The 24,995-nt window shown below is 44.7% G+C and overlaps 1 protein-coding gene and 1 long non-coding RNA gene across 6 annotated transcripts in view; one reads left to right on the plus strand and one right to left on the minus strand.

The window, feature by feature from the left end:
- LOC106509068 overlaps window positions 1-3,336 on the minus strand; it is a 31,706-nt gene extending 28,370 nt beyond the window's left edge. The window contains exons 1-2 of one of the 2 annotated variants that reach the window (XR_002338855.1): window positions 2,585-3,336; window positions 204-312 (exon numbers count right to left, since the gene is read on the minus strand). This is a non-coding gene — a long non-coding RNA (uncharacterized LOC106509068). The remainder of the gene's footprint in view (window positions 1-203; window positions 313-2,584) is intronic. The other variant, XR_002338856.1, reaches the window with a different exon arrangement.
- The window catches only part of ALPK2 (alpha kinase 2), a 132,834-nt gene that overhangs the window by 45,276 nt on the left and 62,563 nt on the right, over window positions 1-24,995 (plus strand). For all 4 annotated transcript variants that reach the window (XR_002338854.1, XM_001925970.7, XM_013993295.2 and 1 more), the window contains one exon: window positions 2,607-4,338. Coding sequence is in view for 3 of the 4 variants with exons in the window: in XM_001925970.7 (XP_001926005.5) it covers window positions 2,607-4,338 (1,732 nt within the window). In the remaining variant the exon portion in view is untranslated. The remainder of the gene's footprint in view (window positions 1-2,606; window positions 4,339-24,995) is intronic.

Genomic DNA, 24,995 nt, shown 5'->3' on the forward strand with positions numbered 1-24,995 from the left:
TAAGCTGCGTCTGCAACCTACACCCACAGCTCATGGCAAGTCTGTATCCTTAACCCACTGAGCGAGGCCAGGGGTCGAACCTGCAACCTCATGGTTACTAGTCAGGTTCGTTAACTGCTGAGCCATGATGGGAAATCCCTAGGGAGCTCCTCTTCTCGATTTCTTGAGAATCATCTTTGTTCCCTCCTTTACTGCATTCTTACCTGGTCCTTTGTGCCTCTTGGGCTTGTTTTCTTTTCTTTCTTTCTCTTCTTTCCACAGAAGTCATCGTATCTTCAGGGTAGCCGGTTTGTCCAGCAGAGGGATTATGGCCTGGATAAATCAGAAGATTAGAATTACTTGGGATTTTCCAGTAGCCCATGGTGCTATTTTATGCCCCTTTCAATTTCTTAACTGAGACCACATCACTAAGGACTAGCCAGAAAGAGGTGTGAAGGGAATGACATGGATAATGGGAAACTCAGGCAAAAGTCACTTTCTCTCCATGCCTCCTTCAGATTTAACTGAGGAGACCTAAGCCTAATTAATAATGATGAGGTTGAAGATGGCTCCAAAGGTGGGCCAAGAACAGTCTGTAGCAAAAGAATGTGTTTGGGAACGTTAAAAGTGGATTCCCAGGCTCTTTCCCAACAAATTCTGATTCAAGAATTTTGAATGGAGCTCCCTGATGATTCTTCTGCACATTTCTTGAGACCCAAAGGTAACCTGGTCTTGGCACTGCCTCATTCTTTTTTTTTTTTTTTTTAATTGAGTTATATTTGAAATACAGCATTGTGTAAGTTGAAGGTGTACAATATATTGATTTGGTACCTTTATATTGCAATAAGACTGCCATAGTAGTGTTAGATAATACCTCTATTACATTATATAATTGTCACTTTAGCACTTCCTCTTTCTTTCTTTCTTTCTTCCTTTCTTTCTTTCTTTCTTTCTTTCTCTCTTTCTTATTATTATGTTTTGTCTTTTTAGGGCCACACCCACGGCATATGGAGGTTCCCAGGCTAGGGGTCGAAAAGGAGTTGCAGCTGCCAGCCTACACCACAGCCACAGCAACTCGGGATCCGAGCCACATCTGTGACCTACACCCACAGCTCACAGCAATGCTGGATCCTTAACCCACTGAGCGATGCCAGGGATCAAACCTGTGTTCTCATGGTTGCTAGTCAGATTCATTTCTGTTGAGCCATGATGGGAACTCCGCACTTCCACATTCTTATAGAGTATGTGTGACCACACGTTTCTGCTTTACAAAGCCCCTTCACATAGATTTTGTTATTTGAAAATCAGAATCACCTTGTGAAACAGGCAGGAGCAGGTACTGTCTCCCCCAGAAAGTTGCCCAAAATTTCAGTCTCCCTGTGTTGTTGGCCAAGGCAAATCCAGACATAAGCTGTGGGTCAGGCTTAGCCAACCTCAGCCACCCCTGGGTAGGTTCTACTTGGGAACTGAGTTACCAAAAAAAGGAGGTGTTAATGAAATTGGAATTAGTCTATGATTTCTGAAAATGAGGCCTATGTGAGTGGACACCCAACAGTTGAAGGCTTATGAACACATACGAGCTTAGGAGACAAAGAGGTCCCTCCAGTGAGGAAGGAAGAGGATAAGGAACACTGTGTCCTGTCACTGTGAGCTTCTAACACTGACCTTCCTAGGTTAGATATTTGTGCACCATTTGCACACATCAGTCACTAAAGATCTGAGCATCATTTCTAAGTCTGAGCCAGACCCTCAGGTCTTGCCTTTTGAACTGGAAAATACAGAGTGAGATTAGAGTGTTGCATTACAATGAGGTCAAATGGGATAAAAAAGAGTGTAAATTATAAAGCAAGTATAATGAGTTTTTATAGGGACTTCAGAGCCTGAAGAAGAGTCCTAGTGGTAAAGGTTAGCAAGGCAGGTCAGACTCCAGGCTCCAGTTGGCTCTACTCAATAAAGGGAGGGGCTACAGAGCACCGTCCTTCCTGGAGCAGGGAGAGCAGGCGTGGCATGATCCAGGATTCAGTTTCTTCCCTGCTTGGCCACAGCCAAACACCTGGCTTGGTCTTAAGTCAGGATGGCATGTGGATGTGGGTTTCCAACCAGAGGGGTTCATGACTGTGGTTTAGACCTCTATAGTCACATTAAATTCAAGAGGAAACAGCACTATTCTTCATACACACATTATGATATGTTTACAGCCTCCTGGCAAGAACCATGCCTTCTTAACATGGTCTTTAAAATAGAGTTACTGTTGATACTGTTCCACTACAGGAGTTAGAATACTTGAGTTATTTGTGAAAAAATCTCACTCCAAAAAGGTATGCTTTTTCAAACTCATAAACATGACTTAAAAGGAGAGAGGAAGAAACTAGAATATGAATCGTTTCCCCATTCATCTAAGTAATTCTTAGCATTTTCACTCTGGGGTAGGATGGTGGAAAGTCTTCAGGGAAAATGCTGAATATCCCAGCCTCTTGCCTCTGACCACAAACCCCTTCCTGGAGACCACATATCTCCTTGAATGTGCAGTAAAACCACGGTCACTTTCTGTGTGTGCCATGATGCAAGAAATGTAGGCATGCACGGCCAAAGGTGGCAAACTTACCTGTATCTTCTCTTCATCCTAGCTGTACCCCAGAGGACACTGCTGTTTATCAAATCTCTGCTAAAAACTGTTTTGGGATGATCTGCTGTTCTGCTTCCATTGAAGTTGAGTGCTCGTCAGAGAACCTACAACTCTCTCCTAGCCCAAAAGATGAGGGGGATGCGGGTTGGAACCGTGAAATGGAGACATATGAGCAGGAAAACACAAGTCAAATTGATGAGAAAGAACATCCTTATAGGGAAGAAGAACGTATTGCCTCTGGTCCTCCCACATCAGCTGATTCCCCTTCCTCCCAATTCGATGGGCCATGTTCACTTCAGTTATTGGCCAATAATGACCTTGATGTATCCAGTTCTGAAAATCTCTCGGACGTTAAAGACACAAGGCAAACTGAAGAGGCTTGTGATCCAAATCACAGAGAGGAAACTGCAGATGGGTTGCTTTTTCCTAATTCAAGTAATATTCCCAGTAAAGAAGGTGGGTTTTGCCACAGGATCGTGCATTCCAGAGTGTCCAGGTTAATGGAGGGTGCCTTAGAGTGTAATGGCCCTAATGAGGAAGACTTAAACTCTAGCCACCACAATCCCAAAGTACAGAAGTATATCAGCTTTAGCCTACCGCTGACGGAGGCAGCCTCATCCACTTCCCCAGGTGACAGGTCCACGGTCAACAAGCCCATCAGCCCACCGGCTTCCAGCATAGACTCTGACAGTGATTATGAACTTTGCCCAGAGATAACCCTAACCTACACTGAGGAGTTTTCAGACGATGACCTGGAGTATCTGGAATGTTCCGACGTTATGACAGATTACTCTAATGCAGTTTGGCAAAGGAACCTGCAGGGGACTGGGCATGTTTTTTTATTAGAAAGCGATGACGAAGAGATGGAATTCCATGAGTGTGGCCTGGGTGGGTGTGAGCGTTTCCTCAGTGAAATGGGTTGTGGGCCTCTGGTGTCAGATGACACGGGGCCTATGGATGCCACCACTGGCCTCCGTGGTCATCACTCACCACCCCAAGAAGTGGGGGTGAGGAGCAGCCTTGCCTCCACGGGCTGTGCCTCATCCCAGCAAACAGGGATGACCCTGATGCTGGGACCTCACCGGGATGGGACGTCTATGGTGACAGACCAGGAAAGATCTAATGCACCCGCTGCTTCAGAGGCTGCTGAAAATGGTTATTCAGGAATTCCAGGAGAAACCAGAGACAGCCAGGCAGGAGAGGGATTCGCCAGTGACAATCTGCTAACCATGGATAAAGCTGTGACAGGGAGAAAGGGGAAGTGCTTGTCTGGTGAGTTTAGAAAATCAGGGATGAACCAGTGTTGGGAGAGCGCAGCTGAGGAAAGAGCAGCAGGAAAGGACTCCTTGAGCAGGAGGAGCACAGAGAAACCTGCCAGGGCCAGGCCACCAGGAGTTAAGGGAAGAGCCAGGAAGCTGAACCCCAACTTGGACGAAAGGGCTGCAGAAGCCTCCCTTAATCGCCTCTGTCCCAAGGGACCTGTGAAGCACCCCTGCACCCCAAGTGATCAAAGAGCGAGTTCCCACGCCAGAGCAGAAGCTACTGATCTGAATTCCCAGCTGCCTGCAGGAGGCTGTGCTGTTCCAGCCCAAGCAGAGCAAGGAGCAGAAACCCTCCAGACTCCACCAGGCTTGCTCCCCAGCAAAGGGAGCTTGGACTTCTGGGGAGAAGGAGTGTGGATTAAAAATGTATATGAAACAAGCCTGGTTCCAGAAAGGAGTGATCAGCCTCAGGTAAGACTCCTCTTTTTAAAAATTACAAGCTAAAATGTGTGTGTGTGTGTTTCCCTTCTCTTCACATTGATAGTTGCTGTACCACAACGTACATCAAAATCATTCTCCCAGTACCATCAGGGAACTTGTGAATGACAGGGGCTGCTGCTGGGAAGGAAATCTGGTTTTGAAAAAAGGCCCAGATAAGCTCTGAGCCATCCTAATTATAGCAAAAGACAGATAGAAATAAGAGGCACTAATGGGATTCTGGACAGCTGGAAAAAGAAATCTGATATTTTGTCTACCGCATGTGTTTTACCAGGCAATGTCACTATTCAGAAAGTTTTTCAAGTAAGTGTTTCGGGTGTAGTTTAAAAAAAAAAAGAAACAAAACAGGGTATTCTTTTTAGTAATTTGGGGGGACACTTTGAAAATTGGTCAACTGCTGGCTTTCATGAGAATTCATAGGACAAATGAAAGATTTTGGTGTGTCTCAAAGATTTGCAGAATTCATTTAATGATGCTGCAGAAAGTAGAAAAAAGTAGGTTTTGCTGTGCTCAAAAATCAAAGTAGATTTTTAAATGAACGCTTGTTTTATTTTTCTTAGATCACAAAGTATCAGGGGCTAAGAAAACACTGCATGAAGTGAAAAAAATGTTTTACCCTATTACTGATTTGGGGATATATTTGAAAGAGATGGACTTGAATTAATGGGAATAATTAATGTACAAAGGATGCTGTGTTTGACATATGAATTTATTATATTTAGCATTTTAAAGGGTTCCAAATGAACTTTGAATGGACATTGTCCTATGGCCAATATTTGATTTTTGTAAATAAGTACTCAAGAAAAGTTTTTTATCAACTATTTTTACTCTGCCTCTGTCCTCCCTTCTCCCACCTTTGTCATAGAAACCTAGTATTGTTTCTATAGAAGACTATTCTCCAAAAATTAAATATTAATTAAACTTATTCATTTATGTGGAATATTAAATTAAATATTCCCAAATGCATTCAAAGTTATTGAACTTCCTCTGATGAGAAAGCAAAACTTTTTAATTCATTGATTTATTAAGACCTGGTTATAAAATAGCCAATCAAAAGATCGCCAGATCTGAAGTAGCTTTTTCCTGAGCAAATTGTTGTTTCACAGGCCAAATTAGCCATACAAAGGCCACATTTATGCTTTCCTTTTCTGCAGGAGAAGCAGCTTTATCCTATCTGGTTGTTGAACACACCAATGACCACAGATTCATGCCCACGATTAAGTTTATGGAGGTGGTTTGTCCAAATAATACCACAAAATTAAGTTAGAATGTTAATTTTTCTAAGGCAATGAGCACAGCATGTCCTTTTCGACTCATACAATGCTCTTTGTCCATGGCATTTTATGGGACAAATTAATTATTAAGAGTCATGGGGGTGGGAAGGGCGCAGGGGTGAGAAAGAGGGGGGCAAAGTGGCCCCCCAAAAGAGGGGAGGGGAGGGGAGGGGGGCTATTGACAATGTTAGTTTTAGACCCTCCATGGTGGGAGGCAGTTCCTAGTTCCCTCAATGGCCCAAAGTTGAGAGGTGCTGAAGGAAGCACCTTCAGCTTGTGCCCTAAACTGAATCCTGAGGTGACATGTCCTGGGGACCCCAAGCTCACCGGTTTCCTGGTGATGCAGTGAAAGAAGGGGCCATCTCTGGGCCCAAGCCCATCTGTCTTGTGCACACTCCTTAGCAAAGTTCTTAGGGGACTCTTGCTTACACACCCACCTTCATGGATGCACACCTGCCTCACCAGCTATCAGCTCCAGGTGCAGCCTGTGCCTTGTGGGATGACCAAGGCAATGACCTCAGGCCTGTGAACATGACTCTTTAGAAAGTTTGCATTCTGCAGGTAGGGGGACCACTTCTCAACTTTGCTGTTCTCAGTAGCAGAGCTGACCTCTCTCTCACTCAAGGGACAGCATGAGTAGAAGCTGTATATTCAAGAATAGTTCTGTGCAACCCCAGGTTAGAAATAGGATCTCTGTGTCTGTGGCATGTATGGACTCTTGACTAAAGCAGGAGAAATTTGCCACAGGGATAGTGGCATAGCGAGTACAGATTCTTTCACCTGTGCAAAAATTACTGTCTAACTGGAGGAGATGTCTGTGTTTCTTACACACGTATAGAATAGAGCCACACTTATTTGGCTAAATATCATTGCAAATGTGATACCAAAGCATTAGTTTGAGAACGAAATCAAACTTTTTATACTATTGCTTAAAAAAAAAGATGGTTGAGTCTTTCCATTTTAAGTCAAAAGACATTCAAAATATTTCTTCTCAGACATCTGAGGCTCCTGGGAACTTAAAATTTGAAGTGGTTAAAAATTCTTGGTTAGGGGTAATATTAGTAAGTTTGCCCACTCTTGCCTGATTCACTTACCTTTCAGGTGCCCGCAGTGGAGACAGTGACCCGCATCTTATCTTTTAGGATTTTCTCTTCATTGTATATTGCTTTTAGCCTTCTGAGCAAAATTCCCTACCTCTAGTTCTGCATTATAAGAACAAGGCTAGCATGTAGCCTAAACTGTCTCCAGGAGTCCTTACTTCCTCTCTTCCTTTCCTACTCTTAGCAAGGCAAGGCCATCTTGTTCTGATTTGTCTTGAAATAGTACTTACCCAGGCTGAGATTGGAAAGCCCCCAGTTTCTCAACGCTTATGGAAGATTCCTAAATTAATCCCAGTTTGGGAATGGAAAACAGAGAGGGTACCCCAGGGTAACTTGAATCGTCTTCAAGGGTCACACCGCCAATCCTTCGTCTTGGTTCTGATCTCTCTTTCTTGATCCAGCTCAGAGGTGAGGCCTGCCAGTCTGCCCATCTTAAGTTTCCCTGTAACCACCCGGGGGGAGGATCATCTTCACTCTTAAATCCGAAGTGCTGTGTCTGTCCTTCTGCATCGCTGCCCAGCTTCACCCCAGAGAGATTTGCATTTATCTTTGGGATTATGGACTGACAAGTGTACAATATGGAAATGTATTCTTAGGTTCTGATAGTTAAGAATCTTCCTCATCAGGAATCAGTACTAATAGAAGGTGAGCTCCATGAAGGTAGGGAGTTTGGTCACTGTTTTTTTTTTTTTTTTTTTTTGCCTTTTCTAGGGCCGCTCCCACAGCATATGGAAGTTCCCAGGCTAGGGGTCTAATCAGAGCTGTAGCCACCTGCCTATGACAGAGCCACAGCAACATGGGATCCGAGCTGCGTCTGTGACCTACAGCACAGCTCACGTCACGGCAACGCCGGATCGTTAACTCACTGAGCAAGGGCAGGGATCAAACCTGCAACCTCATGGTTCCTAGTCGGATTCGTTAACCACTGAACCACGACAGGAACTCCTGGTCACTGTTTTGTTCACTGACATGTTCCAGGTTCTTGGGATAGTACTGGTCACATAATAGGCATTTGATGAGTGAATGAGTAAGTAGCCATCCCGTACTAGATTAAATTCCAGGGATGGTCAGGTATGATCTTAATAATCATTGGTCTCATGACTTTCTGGGCTTCGCTGTCGTAAGAACATTCTTTGGTTCCCTTCTCATCCCAACTTTTCACTAGAAATTGCTGCCCATTGCTCTTCTGGCCCCAGAAATGGATTGATTTGTGCTAAACCATCCATACCTTGCACTTGGCTTCCCTTGCGAACACTGGTGATTCACATACAATCTTGGCCTTTTCAGTGTCTCATCAGCTCTCACAAATTGCTACCCTAGATCCAGGAAGATTTTACCACATCCCCATAGCATTTAAGACCTTCCACAGTATTGCTTCTCTCTACCTCTGAGAGGCAAAGCAGACTTACACACTGGGTTCCTTATCTGGAAAACAAAGCATTTTCTCAGACAGGGTGTTTTTTGGTTTTTGTGGGTTTTTTTCCATCTTCTTGTCTAGAGTGCCCTCACTTGGCTTGTTCCTAGCTCAGCTTACCTGGTCCTTGAAGACCAAGGTGCAGAGTCCTTCAAATTGCACTTCCCCTGGAACCCTTTCCCCATCCCTAACGGTGATTTCTCCTTCCAGAAAAATAGCATTCTTGTCCGCCTTCTTTTTATAGTGCGGTGGGCTCCAGACCTGGGTTCGTTCCGACCCTAATGCTTTCTGACTCTGTGCCCTGGGAGGAACCACTTAAGCTCTCCCAGCCCCGGTTTCCTCATCTAATGCAGAAACAACGACGACAACCACTGCCACCTCATGGAGTGCTGTGTGGATTAAAACCTTGCCCGTAAAATGCTCCGCACAGTACCTGTTACGGAGTTAACATTTACTAAGTATTAGTATTTTTTATTATTTATCTTCTTAATACATATATCCTTTCTCCCCATATTAAAGACATATTGAGGGCTGGCTACTGAAATTTGTAATGAGATTATGGTGTGTGCACATATTGTTATAAGAAACGAGGCAGAGACTTGGCCAGTTTCCTCCAATGATAACATTTGGAAAAACGATAGTATAATTTTCACAACCAAGACATTGACGATACCATCTGCTGATCTTATTCAGATTTTCCCAGTTTTACTTGTACTTGTGTGTTTGTGTCTGTGTCTGTGTATTAACATATATAGAAATGTGTCACCTGGAGTTGCCATTGTGACTCAGCAGGTTAAGAATCCGACATCGTGTCCATGACGATTTGGATTCGATCACTGGCCTCGCTCAGTGGGTTAAGGAGCCAGTCTTGCCGTGAGCTGGGCATAGGTCACAGATGAGGCTTGAATCTGGCGTTGCTGTGGCTCTGGTGTAGGCTGGCAGCTGCAGCTCCAATTTGACCCCCAGCCTGGGCACCTCCACATGCTGTGGGTATGGCCCTAAAAAGAAAAAAAAAAAAGTGTCACCCATGTAAGTTCCTGTGCTAAATGTGGTAGAAAACTTCACTTTACTCTAAGTCCAGCCAAGTAATGGTCAAAATGTGCATGGTCACCCAGTGACAGGCAGGCACATAGTAGGTCTCCAGTAATTTTTTTTTAAAGCCTAGGAAAATATAAGCAGGTAATCTAAACCTTCTTGCAATATAGTTTTCATATCTTGGACAGAACAATCTGAGATTTGGATTCATTTGCATAATAAAATGCATCGCCCTCCAAATAACAACTGTTAACACCAACTCAGGAAGGCAGTTAAGCCAGCTCTCTGCTGATGATGGGAAGAGCAGACGTGTATAATCACTCATCCCTCAGCACGTGGCGGTTACGCCCCTTGTCAGCACCACTCCATGGCTGACCCAGGGAGTAACACAAACATTTGTTTTGTTTTTAATCGAAAGGCCCATTGCACCCCTTCTGCCAAAAACCATTACCCTCCTGGACCTGCAAGCTCACTGAATGCTCAGGTTCCCTGCAGGCACTATACTCAGTGGGTGTTGGGTAAGCAATGGAAGCTCCTGACCACCTACAGCCTCACAGTGTGGTCTGCTGACCAGCTTGTCAAAATGCAGACTCTCAAGATACACCCCAATCTTCCAGGATCAGAATCTGCAATTTTAAACCAGTTCTTAGGAGATTTGTATGCACACTAAATTTCCAAAAGTCCTAGTCTGTGAGAGGTGATCTTTCCCAGGTTAGAAAAGACCTTAGGGCAATGGGCTCAACCCGCTGCACCTGGGGTCATCTGGGACCTTAAACCATTCTGATGCCTGAGTGCCACCTCCCACCCCCAGAAGATGCTGATATAGTTTGGTCTGCAGTTGGCTTAGGCATTGAGGGCTTTCAAATCCCCCAGGTTATTCTCTGTACTTCTAAGGCTGAGAATCTTAGCTGTGCTTTAGAACCCCACAGGTGCCCAAGCCCCACTCCCAGAGGTCCTGACTTGGGTGGTTCTATAGCCCTTAGGGAGTGGAATGCAAGTGTCACCCTCGGGACTCCAGGTCCCTCCCCAGCGGGCAGGGGAGCACAGAGCTAAAGGTTGCACCCCTCATGAAAGCACTCCCTCAGGGATCCTGGAACCCTTTGCCCCTGATTTCCCCCAATCCTAGCTGAAGAACAAGGCTCCAGGTTATTACGTACTACATTTCAAATCGAGGTAATGGGTATCCTCCACACAGAAGCTGTGTCTGCTCTGGTGCCGCGATTGCATTCCTGCAAAGCCCTCACGTTCTGCAGCATCACACACTTAAAATATCACGTCTTCTGGGGAGAAGAGTACTCCCTGCAGGTTACTTCATAAACAGGCCGTTTAAAAACTAGAGACAAAAGCCAAAAAATGGACCCGAGAAGTTCACTTGGACCATCCAGGGAGGTGGGCTCGAGCCGGCCAATGGCCGCCAGGGCAGAGGTTAAATACACACAAGGTGACTAAGTGGAAATGCTGGCAGTCCTTTAGTTAGAGGTGCCAGAGGCTACTGAGGCCTGAAAACAGAAGTAGGTCTCTGTGGGGCTGTCTACGCAGCCCGGGAGCTGCAGCCTGCCTCCAGATGCCCAGGCTGGGGAGTGCACCTCCTAGGAAAGAGGAGGGTGGGAACAGGTTGCTTTTAATTTTATTAAAACACAACTAGAAGGGGTCCCTGTTGCCAATGTAGAAGTTGAGTTAAAGGCTATTTTCTTTCTCACTCAAGATTCTAAGAGGTACTCCAGCTGTTCAGGGCCCCTTAGCCTAGGAAAAGTCACCCATGAACCAACACAGCGTCTCCGTTATGCTGACATTACCCCCTATTCACTGATCTCTTGGGGCTACCTCGTTACAGAATGAGTGTCATAGCACAGAGACCCTGCCCCCACGGGGGCACGAAGGCCTCCTTCTGCACAGGTGCTCAGGGCTCCGTGGCCAAGGAGGGGCCTGGATGCTTTGGATTGTAATCACTTGCTAAGGTGTGAGTGAAGAAATACAGATCTCTGAATTTTACCCCTGACTTATTGTATCTGCACCTTTCATAAGCCCTCTGGGTGAGTCTCAGCAACAATAGAATGTGTGAATACTTTGTTCCCGTAAGCAGTCATAGGATTGTGGAAACCATAGGAAGTTTAGGGCTTGTCAAGCATTGCCCCTTGACCTTCAGTAGAAAAAAAAACCTCTCATGATTTGCATTTTTCTCTGCTTTCTAGTTGGCTTGCTATAAATGCAGCTTGAGTTTCACCTGTCCGGCCACTGAAATAAATACAGATCCTGATTTATTGTAACTAATCCAAAACAGGTGTGCCATCTGCAGCTGAGTTTTATTTTGGTTCAGGGGCAGGAATTTGAGTGGCAGCGGTAGGCTGGTGGAGGGCAAGGGTCCTTTGGCTGCGAGGGCTTTAGTCCCTGTAGCAAATCTCTCATCACTGCCTTGGGTGAGAGCTGAGTGCCAGAGACGTGCCTTCTTGGTCTGTTTTTGCTATGGCTGAAAATGAACTTGCTTCACCAAAATGGGATAGAAAAAAATAGTGCACTAACAACCTTCTATCTATACACATGATTGCTATGGTAATTCAAGCAGTGTGGTTGTAGTCCCAAATAGATGATAGATAAACTAAACTGAGTACAGAATCAGACCCAAGAATATAGTGGGGTTTGGTTTATGATAGAGCCTCTCAGGTTTTAGGGAAGAGACAAAATCCTCAGTGCTGACATAATTAGCCATCCATACGGGGGTAAAAAATAAGACCAATACCTTACAATAGACCTCACATTAAACCCCAGGTGGATCTCTAAGTTTAACGTCAAAAACTCAAACTAAACTACAGGAAAGTATATTGAAAACTATTTGTATGACCTTGAAGGCCATAAGATCTTCTTGGGATGCAAAGAACAACAACCATCAAACAAAAAAAATGATAGTGTTGATTACATCAAATTCAAATTTTTGTACAACAAAATACTGTAAGCAAAACTAAATGAAAGTTACACACTGAGAAAAATATGTAGAACATGTGTAACAGACAAAGATTAATTTCCAAAGTATATGAAAAACAAATAGATGAGAAAAGTACCCTTAATAACAATTTTAAAAAGGAGAAAGTAAATAAATGTGAAGTTCATAGAAAAGGGAATATTGACCAAAAAAAAAAAAAAAAAAAAAGGAGTTCCCATCGTGGCTCAGTGGTTAACAAATCCAACTAGGAACCATGAGGTTGTGGGTTCGATCCCTGGCTTCATTCAGTGAGTTAAGAATCCGGCATTGCTGTGAGCTGTGGTATAGGTCACAGACACGGCTCGGATCTGCGGTGGCTGTGGCTGTGGTGTAGGCTGGCAACTGTAGCTCCAATTAGACCCCTAGCCTGGGAACCTCCACATGCCGAGAGTGTGGCCCTAGAAAAGACAAAAAAAAAAAAAAAAAAAAAAAAAAAAAAAAAAAAAAAGAAAAAGAAAAGGGAATATTGGAGTTCCCGTCGTGGCGCAGTGGTTAAGGAATCCGACTAGGAACCATGAAGTTGTGGGTTTGGTCCCTGCCCTTGCTCAGTGGGTTGACGATCCGGCGTTGCTGTGAGCTGTGGTGTAGGTTGCAGACTTGGCTTGGATCCCGTGTTGCTGTGGCTCTGGCATAGGCCGGTGGCTACAGCTCCGATTCGACCCCTAGCCTGGGAACCTCCTTATGCCACGGGAGCAGCCCAAGAAATAGCAAAAAGACAAAAAAAAAAAAAAAAAAGAATATTAAATGGTTACTAACATATGAGGAGATAGAAAATCTTATAAGTAGGAAAATATAAATTTTTAAAATATAACAATTTCATCATATAGACAAAAAGTTTAAAGGATGATAACACGAAGTTACTGAGATTATGAAGAAATGGGTTCATTTCCAGCAAGGGTGTAATTTGGTGATATCTTTTAACATGAAAAAGGGCAGCAGTGTTGCTTCTCAGTATCTACTCTTTGAGAAGAGCAGGTGAAACCAGCAAAACACATCATGGGATTTTGCAAAGTGTAGATTCTTCTGTCTCAGCATAGAAAGTATTCAGCAAGAGGCAGAGTGACGAGGAAGGAAAGCGTTTATATGGACGCTTGTGAGAAATACGAGCAGGTGGGCAAGGGAGTGCCACCGGAGAGCTTAGTGGGCTCCAGTTTTATAATTGAAGGAAGAATGGGGAAGGGGAGAAGACCACCTTCCTTCTCTCTTTTTTTTTTTTTTTTTTTTTTGCTTTTTAGGGCCGCACCCACAGCATATGGAGTTTCCCAGGCTAGGGGCTGAATCAGAGCTGCAGCTGGTGGCCTACACCACAGCCACAGCAACACCAGATCCTTAACCCACTGAGGGAGGCCAGGGATCGAACCTGTGTTCTCATGGATACTGAAATCTAAAGATCATTACCACATAATCGTTACCATGGGAATTCCACCTCCTTCCTCATTCCTCATTCTTTTTTTTATTTTTTATTTTTTTTGTCTTTTTGCTATTTCTTGGGCCGCTCCCGCGGCATATGGAGGTTCCCAGGCTAAGGGTCAAATCAGAGCTGTAGCCACTGGTCTATACCACAGCCACAGCAACTCGGGATCCCAGCTGCGTCTGCAACCTACACCACCACTCACGGCAACACCAGATCCCTAACCCGCTGAGCAAGGCCAGGGATCGAACCCGCGACCTCATGGTTCCTAGTCGGATTCCTTAACCACTGCGCCACAACGGGAACTCCAAGTCTGCTTTCTTGAGTGATCATTACCTTACAGGAGTCTCCCATCCTTTTTTTCTACTTGTAATCCCCTAGTGGGATTAACTATTTAATCACCTACTTTGACCTTTTATCCTGTCCCTGTCACTTGCACACAGGCCCAAGGGGACAGGTACCATAATATGCCTTGCAGAATTGTTTGTCTAAGGAAACATTTATGGGAAAACAGCTTAATAAAATGTAGCCTGTTCAAATAATGGGCATTTCAAAACATAAGATAGAGCGAGAAAGGTATAGGTCAGAGTGACACATAGAATGTGATGCCATTTATGCCTCCAAACCTGCCCACAATAGTGTGTATATATAGGATTTTTTATATAATCATATACATATGAGATTATTTTTTAAGCCTGGAATGATACACACCAAAATGATAATGGCGACTAACTGCAAGGAGGGAAATAGAATATTGCATTCAGACGAAGGATTAGAAATGTAATATTTTAAAAGGAAACTGTATTCATTCATTACCTCTACTATTGCAAACTAGTGTTTTTGAAAAGGAAACCAAACTGGGGCCTAGGAATCCTTGATTCTAGTCCTGGTTCTGCCAGTAACCAGCTGCATCTCCTTGAGCCGTTTCTCCTTCTTGGGCCTCTTTTCCTCGGTGTGAACTGAGGGGATTCAACACGAAGATATCTAAGTTTCCAAGGCACTAAAGTCCTGTGAGTCCTGTGAGTCCTAAATTTCACATCAGCTACCAAAATAAATACCAAAAAATATGGAAGGAAATATGGATCTCAAGGTGAGGAAAGTCTAAGCATAAAGGGGGAAGAAATGGATTAATCTGATGTGAGAGGTAGTCAGGTGGGGATAAGTTCATGAGGGTGGACCCCAATCCCACCATGAAGGGGATTAGTCCTCTTATAAGAAGAGAGACCAGCACACTCTCTCGCTCTCTATTCCCCTCTCCCCTTCCCCTCCCCTTCTGCGCGCCAACACCCCCCCCCCACCCCCTTCACTCCCTCTGCCATGTGAGGACACAGCCGGGAGGCAGCAATACCATATACAAGCCAGAAAAAGAGCTCTTGCCAGGAACTAAGTTGGTTTTCCAGAACCAGGAGAAATACATTTCTGGTGTTTAAGCCACCCAGTCTCTGGTATTTTGTTCAAGCTTCCCAAGACATAAAGTGACCCTCCGAATCCACAGCCCCAGTTAATTTGGGAGCCGTTTGTTTCACTAAGGAATAAATTACTAAAGATCAGGCCTATAGTTTAAACTAGCTTCCATCTGTACGTAATTTATATCAGACGTTAGGCTATTCACTGGAAGGTAAGTTCTTATGAATGGTGATGTTGATATTTTTTGTGTTTATTTCATGGCACTTAAATGACACAGTAGTAAGGCATTTTTCTGAAAAGGAATTGCTGTTTACTAAAACTAAGTGGTAAGAAACAAGCCATGCCAATCAGTTATGTAGTTAGAAAGCCTGAAGATGACACTGATTTGGAGGTACGCTTTTACAGCATCATCTCAGCCTCTAGACCTGGCCAAACTTTTGCACTGACTCTGGGGAGAAACAGAAGTGTTATCATCATCTCATCACCTTTTATTGAGTGTTTGCATGTTCCTAGTACTATGCAAGTGTCCTGCAGTTGCTAATTCTTTCAATCCATGGAATGGAAGGAAGTGTGAACCAGCCCACAGGCCTCAAAGAGGTTAATTAATACAAACATGGCCCATCTATTTTAAGTGGGAAAACTGAAGTTCAGATTCCCTAAGGCAAACAGGTCAACCAGCAGAAATTGAAGCTGATAATGATGAGGGCCACTGAAGTTTGACAGAGTCAGAATCACTCAGGAGAAAGAACCCCATTGACAGGCTCCAACATCCAGATTGTGAAATTATCTAATTGTCCCTGGGGCAGGTATGGATGACACTAGCTCCCTAGCTCTGCAGTCACTTGGGTTTACCTGCAGCTGCTCCTGGGTCACTCCGTCTGCTTAGTCCTTCAGCTCTTCATTTCGAGCCCTTACTGTCCCTCTCACTGGAGTAGATCCACAGCATCCTGACTCGTCTGCCCTGCTGGGCTGTGAATTCCTCACCATCAATGGTGAGCGCTATTGAACAGACATGGTACCCCGTAGTTAGAAGAGCTCAATAAATGTTGAAGTAAACATTTGATCAACTGTGATCTGTGCTCTGTGTCGTGTGATCTGAAAAGCCCATGTGCAAAAGGAGACTTCAACCCAGCAAGCATGACAAGAACTCTAGAAATGTCATCAGCCAGAATAAGAGGAAAAGATTTGAATTGTGATAATTCATTTCAAATGGTACAAAGGTGTAAATGTAGTGTTTTCGTTTCCTAGGGTTGCCCTTGTAAAATACCATGAGCTGGTGGCTTATACAACAGAAACATCTTCTCCCAGTTCTGGAGGCTACAAGGGCAAAGCCAAGGGGTGAGCAGAGCTGGCTTCTTCTCAGACTCCCCCCTTGGTTTGAGGTGGCTGCCTTCTTTCTGGGCATTCGCGTGGTCATCTCTCTGTGGGGCCAAGTGTCTGCTGTCTCTGTCTATATCCTAATCTCCTCTTATAATCACATCTGTCACATTAGATTAAGGGCCACTTGAATGACCTTATTTTACCTTATTCACCTCTTTAAAGGCCTTGTCTCCAAATCCAGTCCCATTCTGAGGTACTGGGGTTAGAGCTTCAACATGTGAATTTGCAGATGGGGACATAATTCAGCCCATGACAAATAGTTTATAAATCTATCACTGACTGTTTGGGGGCACAGGTCACTGAGATTAGGATCTGGAAAGTCAGCATTTAAGCACCTCAACATTCTGATCGGAAAAACTCCACAATTCTGGGAAAGCTAACCTGCCCTAATTTCTTCTCCCTGTGGAATGAGGGTGTCAGCGTGCTGGCCAAGGGGCCACCCTAGCAGGCTGCCCAGGTCCAGTTGACAGCATGGGAGGTGGAACAATGCTCCCCAAAGATTACAACCATGCTCTGGTCGCCAGAACCTATGACTGTGTGTTACCTCACAAGGCAAAAGGGACTTCACAGATGTGAATAAGTGAAAGGTTCTGAGTGGGGAGACTACCCTGGATTTCCCAGGGGCCCAAATGTAATCACAAAGGTCCTTCTAAGGGGGGTCAGAGACGGACTGGAAGATGCCCTGCTGCAGTCAGGGAATGTGGGCAGCCTCTAGAAGCTGGAGAAGGCCAGGGCTTTCCCTTCGGGAGCTTCCAGAAGGAATGCAGCCCTGCTGATACCTTGGTTTTAGCCCAGTGAAATCTGGGCTGGACTTCTGACTTCTGGAACTGCAAGATGATTAATATGTATTGTTTTAACTGACTCTAGTTTGTGGTAGTTTTTTACAGCAGCCATAAAGAACCAATGCTCACGGAGAGGATAATTTTAGAACAAAGTACCTCAAAGTTAGTCAGGATAACCTCCTTCAGGTTTTTACTCCAGACGTCAGAGAAGGAGCCCATTTATGACACACATTTATGAAATTTGCAAATTCCAGTTGTCTTTGGCTTAGAAAATCAGATATGGAAGAGAAATGAGAAACATAGCAATCTACCTAGAATGTGAGGCCAGCTTCATTTAAAATAAGTATAACATTCTGGAACTTAGGAAGCCTCGGGAGAAAGGACAGAGTCATGGACACCACAGTTAATCCTCTCTAGAAAGGATGCCTAGAATGTCTCCGTGTCTACACTGGTGTCCAGAGGAGCTACTGGCCTCAGAATACCTGTGAAGTGGCTGGACTCCAGGAAAAAAGCATCCTGGGAAGGTCATCCATGCCCAGAATGTACCTCCTGACCTCAGGGCAGTCAGAGAGGCTAAGATGGTGCAAAGGAGGCTGGGAAACTGAGCAATCTCTAGTGCAGGGCTTTGCAAACTCGACATGCCGACATGTGGGCTGGGTAATTCTTTGTTATGGGTAGCTGTCTTGGGCATTGTCTGATGTTTAGCAGCATCTCTGGCCAGTTGAAATCTCTACCTCTCATTTCTACCCCCAGTTGGCAACCAAGAACATCTCCAGATATTGCCAAATGTCCCCTGGGAGAGGTGCAACAAGACTCACCCCATGTTGACTAGCTTGGCTAAATTCTGCACCTTCACTGGTGATATCTGTTTCATCCAAATCAGCGCTGTCCAGTGGAAATTTCGTGCAAGCTGTATATGTAATTTTGTACATTCATAAGCAGTGACAACATTGCAACTATTTAATTCCAGAATAGTTTCATCATCCCCCAGAGCAACCCCATACGCATAGATAGTTACTTCCTATTCTCTTCTCCCTCATTCCCTGGCAAGCCCTAGTTTCTATCTCTACAGATTTGCCTATTCTGAACATTTCGTATGCAGGCAGCATACCTCATTTTATTGTGCTTTGCTTTATTGTGTTTTGCAGATACTGCATTTTTTTTTTTTCAGGGCTGCTCTTGCAGCATATGGAAGTCCCTTGGCTAGAGGTCAAATCAGAGCTGCAGCTGCTGGCCTATGCCACAGCCATAAAAACTCAGGATCTGGGCATCTGCAACTTATACCACAGTTCACGGCAATTCCGGATCCTTAACCCACTGAGCGAGACCAGGGATCAAATCCGTGTCCTCATGGATACTGGGTGGGTTCATAACTGCTGAGCCGCAATGGGAACTCCCTGTTTTTTTACAAATTGAAGGTTTGTGGCAACCCTGAGGTGAGCAAGTCTATTTTAGCACAATTTTTTCCAATAGCAGTTGTTGACTTCATGTCTGTGTCACATTTGGTAATTCTTGGAATATTTCAGACTTTTTCATTATTATTATATTTGTTACAGTGGTCTATGATCAGGGATCTTGTTGCTAGTATGACTCAGAAGGCTCAGATGATAGCATTTTTAGCAATAAAATCTTTTTCGATTGAGGTATGTGCATTTTTTAAGATACAATGTTATTGCACACTTCATAGGCAACAATATAGTATAAACATACTTTTTTTTAATGGCCGAACCCCTGGCATATTGAAGTTTCTGGGCCAGGGATTGAATCTGAGCCACAATGGTGACCTACACTGCAGCTGCGGCAATGCCGGATCCTGTAACCCACTGTGCCAGGCTGGGTATCATACCCATGCCTCTACAGCGGTCAAAGCCACCACAGTCAGATTCTTAACCCACTGCACCACAGCAGGAACTCGAAACAACTTTTATATGCACTGGGAAACCAAAAATTCACATGACTCGCTTTATTGTGATATTCGCTATACTGCAATGGTCTGGAACCAAACCGACAATATCTCTGAGGTCTGCCTATAAATGGAATCATACAATATGTGGGGGTTTTGTCTACCCGCCCCCTAGTATAATCTTCTTAGGGTCATCCATGTTGGAACATCTATCAATAATGCATACCTTTTCATGGCTGAATAATATTACATTATGCGGATATACCACACTTTTGTCCATTCTTCAGTTGGTACTTGGGCTGTTTCCATTTGTAGTTATTATGGGTAACACTGCTTTGAACATTTTTTTTTTTTTGTCTTTTTGTCTTTTCTAGGGCCGCACCCACGGCATATGGAGGTTCCCAGGCTAGGGGTCTAATCGGAGCTGTAGCCCCTGGCCTATGCCACAGCCACAGAGACGCTAGATCCGAGTGGCGTCTGCGACCTACACCACGGCTCACAGCAACACCAGATCCTTAACCCACTGAGCAAGGCCAGGATCAAACCTGCAAGCTCATGGTTCCTAGTCGGATTCGTTAACCACTGCGCCACAACAGGAACTCCTGCTATGAACATTTGCATACATGTTTGAGTGTGGACATATGTTTTCAATTCTCTTGGGTTAATACCCAAGGGTAGAATTACTCAGTATCTCTATGTCTAACCTTTTGAAGAGCCATCACACTGTTTTTCAAAGCAGCTGCACCATTTTCCATTCCCACCAGCACTGTGTGTTGGTAAGGTAGATATTTTTTGGAAGCCATTTTTTTAAAGTTCAAAGACTCAGGTAAAATAAACTTTAATATTATATTTTGGATTTCCCGTCGTGGTGCAGCGGAAACGAATCCAACTAGAAACCATGAGGTTTCGGGTTTGATCCCTGGCCTTGCTCAGTGGGTTGAGGGTCCAGTGTTGCCATAAGCTGTGGTGTAGGTCACGGACACAGCTTGGATCCTGAGTCGCTGTGGCTGTAGCATAGGCCAGGGGCTACATCTCTGATTAGACCCCCCTAGCCTGGGAACCTCCATGTGCCGTGGGTGTGGCCCTAAAAAAGCAAACAAAATTATATTTTACTAACTCAGTATTACCAACATTAATTTCAACATGCAATCCATATAAAAATTATTAATGATATATTTTAACTTTTTTTTGGTGTTAAGTCTTCAAAATCTGGGATGTTTCACACTTAGAGCATATCTCAATTTGGATGCTAACTATTCATTGGAAATTCTTGATCTGTTTTGAGATTTCATGAAATTAACAGTTGAAAGAGTAGATTCACATACCCAAATCCAAACCTACTTAATTTTTTCCTAACCGAATCACATGTCATTTAAAATTTTTACATGTGTCAAAAAACAAAAACAAACAAACAAATGGAAATTCCAGAGTTCCTATTGTGGCTCAGTGGTAATGAACCTGACTAGTATCCATGAGGATGCGGGTTCAATTCCTGGCTTTGCTCAGTGGGTTAAGGATCCAGCATTGCCATGAGCTGTGGTGTAGGTATAGGCTCAGATCCAGCATGGCTGTGCTGTGGTATAGGCTGGCAGCTACAGCACCAATTCGACCCCTAGCCTGGGGACTTCCATATGCTGCAGGTGCAGACCTGAAAAAAAAAACCAACAAAAAACAAAACGTGAATTCCCTTGTGGCACAGTGGGTTAAGGATCCAGCATGGTCACTGTGGTGTCTAGGGTCACTGCTGCGGCATGAGTTAGATCACTGGCCTGGGAACTTCCACATGCCGCAGGCGTGGTGGAAAAATAAATTTACATGTGAATTAACTAAAATTGTATAAAAATGTACATTCAAGTCCGTATTTACACCATGCCCCCTTCAAGTGCTCCGCCAGCCACATGTGGCTAAAGCCTTTTGGATTGGACAGCCCAGCTCTAAGTTATTTCTCCTGTAGTGGTAATTTTTAAAAAGCATACTGCCCCAGGTTTTAACCTCGGTTTTCCTTTCTCTTCTACAGCTGATCCAGTGACAAGCTGTAATTTTCTCTCTTTTTGAAAAATAGGCTTTCTTTTTTCAAACAGTTTTAGGGTCACAGCAAAATTGAGCGGAAGGTACTGAGCTTTCCGTTTTATCCCCTGCCCCTGAACAGCCCCCACATGAGAGGTACATTTGTAATAACCGATAAGCCTACACTGACACATCATTAACAGCCAGAGTCCATTTTCCATTACATTTTACATCCAAACCCAGTGTACATTAGGGTTCATTCTTGGGGGTGCACGTTTGTGGGTTTTGATAAATGTATAAGGACACGTATCCACCATCATAGTACATAAAGGGAAGGGATGGCTTCCTGGATGTCATTTGCTCCTGGCTAAGGTCTACTGGTTTGGAACAGGTGACCAGAAGCAGCATTTGTTACCCTGGGAGCCCCTCCAGCACCCCCAGCCCTCATCCCATGCAGACCTTACTTCTAACAACTAGCTCTAACTGAGGCAGCCTACCTCCCCCCAACCCGCCTTGCCCCCCCCGCCCCCCTCCCCCCGCAGGGCCTGCAGCCCAGTTGGCATCCCCCAGCAGCCGCCCCCCCCCCCCGCCCCCGCCCGTGGCTCCTTGTTGGGCAGGCTCCACTGCGTCTCTTATATCACTTTGAAAACAACATGCCACCCTGCCCCCAAGCCCTCTATCGGGTTGCTGTCAAGCAACAGGACAAAAGAGGACACATTCCAGCCTTCTTGGAGGTCACAGGTTGCTGAGCTTGGGAAATCAGGTGTGGAGTAGAAAGCTGGGGAGGGGGAGGGGAGTGGCTCTTTTCCCTCAAAGGACTTGCTTTTGTCCTGCATGCTCATCCCGAGCAGTCCCAGGAGCTCCTGTCTGAAGGTGGAGGAGCAGCAGCATTGAGCCCCATGCCTCCAGGATCCCTGGGCTGGTACAAAACAGTGCTTCTCAAACTAAAACATGAATGCAGGTCACCTGCTGAGCTCTTCTGAGAGCAGCTTCCCCTTTGACAGGTCTGGGGAAGGGCCTGAGACCCTGCGCACCTAACAAACTCCCAGGGATTTCCAGGGGCCATACTTAAGAGTAACCAAGGCTGAAGGCTTTCCCCAGAGAGTTGTCCCCACACCCCACCCTTGCCTTCCGCCCTCTTCTTCCTCACACAGTCACCTATTAGCCCATAAGAGCTGTTTATTGAGTGTAAGACTTCAGTGCTTTGCTCATTTAATTATCTCAACAATCCGAGGAGATAAATCCTGCTGGTATTTGGGCTCTGAGTCAGGATGTGGTGCAGCCTGGCTTTGAATAGAGTCTGCCTGACTCCAGGCCCTTGGCCCTAATCACGGCATTACACAGCTTCCTAATTCCATTTTAGGTCTGAGTCCCTTAACTCTCTTTAGAACTAAAATAAACTCTGATAACAGTGGTTTTGCGTCTGAGGAAGGAGACTGGGTGGTGGGGTAGGAAGAACACATTTGTCACTCTATGTGCTTTCACTGTATACCTTGTGCATTTTTGTACTGTGTGTGTGTTACCTGCTCAAATTAGTGATTCATTTAAAGAATAATAGTTAAAAAAATAATAAGCCCATTTAAAAAAAGGAGTTCCCTGGTAGCTCAGTGGGTTAAGGACCTAGCATTGTCACTGCTGTGGCACAGGTTTGATATCTGGCTCATGAACTTCTGCATGCCAAAAGAATAAATAAGCCCATAGCCTTCATATTCAGAGTTAGCACATATACCAGTAGCTGGGCCAGTATCAAACACGTTTTCAAGGGGGTCAGATATTTTCCTCCAAATTGGGGATTCGGCATCATGGTTGAGATTAAAACTGGCAGAATGCATCTCAGGACTTGGTAAAGTGTAGATCCTTCTATCTTGGCACAGAAAGATTTTAGTGAGAGGCAGAGTGACAGGTAAGGGAAGAGTTTATTAGTGTAGGACTCTTGCAAGAAATACAAACAGGTGGGCAAAAGTGTGCCGCCTGGAGAACTTCGTGGGTTACAGTTTTATAATTGAAGGAAAAGTGTGGAGGGGGAGAAAACCACCTCCTTCCTTATTCTTTTTTTTTTTTTTTTTTTGGCCACGCCCACGGCGTGCAGAATTTCCTGGGCCAGGGATAGAACCAAGTCACAGCGGTGACTATGCCAGGTCCATAATTGCTAGGCCACCAGGGAACTCATTTTCTTCCTTTTTTTTTTCTTTTTCCTTTTCTTTTTAGGGCCGCACTCATGGCACATGGAAGTTCCCAAGCTAGGGGTCGAATGGGAGCTGTAGCTGCCGGCCTAGGCTATAGCCATAGCCGTAGCAACACCAGATCTGAGCCACATCTATGACCTACACCACACAGCTCATGACAACGCCAGATTCTTAACCCACTCAAGCGAGGCCAGGGATCGAACCTGTATCCTCATGGATGCTAGTTGGATTAGTTTCTGTTGCACCACAGTGGGAACTCCTCTTCCTCATTCTTTAGTAGACATCAAACTTCCATCATCAGCTGTTCTTCCATGTCCACAGAGGGGTCTCTTTGTCCCTACATGGTCAAACTGGGACTGTCAGGGTGCCATGGAAATGAGCAAAAAGGCAGTAATGTATATTACTATGATGTCATCTCACGTTTCAGTGTATTGTCACCTTTCCCTATATTTTTGTTTTCAGTGTGTTCAGAGTCCTCTGATCATTAACTTCCTAACCTCATTGGGCAGGATGTAGGTCTCATTCCACCATTGTTTTATTGTTTGGGTCATGTCTCATGCTTCTGTTGCATGGTTTTATTGCTAAGCCAAGTCTCCTTTCTTGAGTGATCATTACCTTGCAGGAGTCTCCCATCCTTTTTTTCTACTTACAATCCCTAGGGGGATTAACTATTTAATCACTTACTTTGTCCCTTTACTCTGTCCCTAAAAAGATGGTGAAGGTTTTTTAGAATCCAGCTGTACTCTTCCTATTCTCCAGGAATGTGCAAAACAAGGCTGGCTTACAACTCCCAGCAGATGATAACTGATATAACACTTAACCACCTGGTGGGTGAGGACTTTTCCAGAGCTGGTAGACTCTATAGGAACAATTCAATGAGTAGATAACATTGGTAAAATAGTGCTTTTTGAAGTCACAGGTAAGGATTCTTCCCTTTTAGGGAACTTGGCGTAAGTCTGAATTCCACGGAGCATAACTTGGTTCTTTTGAGATGTCACACAGTAGTGGAGAGGAACAAATAAATCATGGTGGTAACTGGAAATGGGCTATGCTCAGCCCTTGTGGGTCCCCAGATGTGATTCAAACCTCAGTGCTGTCCCACTAACCTCAGCTCATGGCTGTGCTCCTGAAAAAGGTGAACTTTAGCATTTCTTTTCTTTTTTTATGGCTACACCTGTGGCATATGGAAGTTCCCAGGCTAGGGGTAGAATCAGAGCTGCCACTGCAGCTTACACCACAGCCATGGCAACACTGGATCCTTAACCCACCAAGCGGAGACCAGGGATTAAACCCGCAACCTCATGGATACTAGTCGGGTTCTTAACCCGTTGAGCCACAATGGGAACTCCTAATATAGATTTTAAAGGAAATCAGGTGAGTTACTTTCTGATCCGTATAGTGAGTGAATCTGATTGCTAAAAGGAGTTTATAAGAAGAGGCTCTGAGCTAACCAGTTCTTGATGAACACATAAACTTCCACTGTAATTAGCCATAAATAAGGGTGCCAGTGGTAGAGCATGAATTTGGCTCAATGGGACATATGAGGGGAAGGCAAGGTCCAGCTTGGTGTGTATAGAGGAGAATATCAGGATGATTGGGGCTGGAGCCTATGGGGGAGCCCTTCTCACTGGCCTAAGGAGGGGGAAGAGACCCTGATCATTGCTGGGCAAATTGCAGAATGTTCCTGCTATGCTCAAAATATCTTTGGACACTGACAGGCCCCCCCCCCAAAAAAAACCCCACTAGTCTTCAAT

Source organism: Sus scrofa, chromosome 1 (genome assembly GCF_000003025.6).
Source record: "Sus scrofa isolate TJ Tabasco breed Duroc chromosome 1, Sscrofa11.1, whole genome shotgun sequence".
NCBI classification, from domain to species: Eukaryota; Metazoa; Chordata; class Mammalia; order Artiodactyla; family Suidae; genus Sus; species Sus scrofa.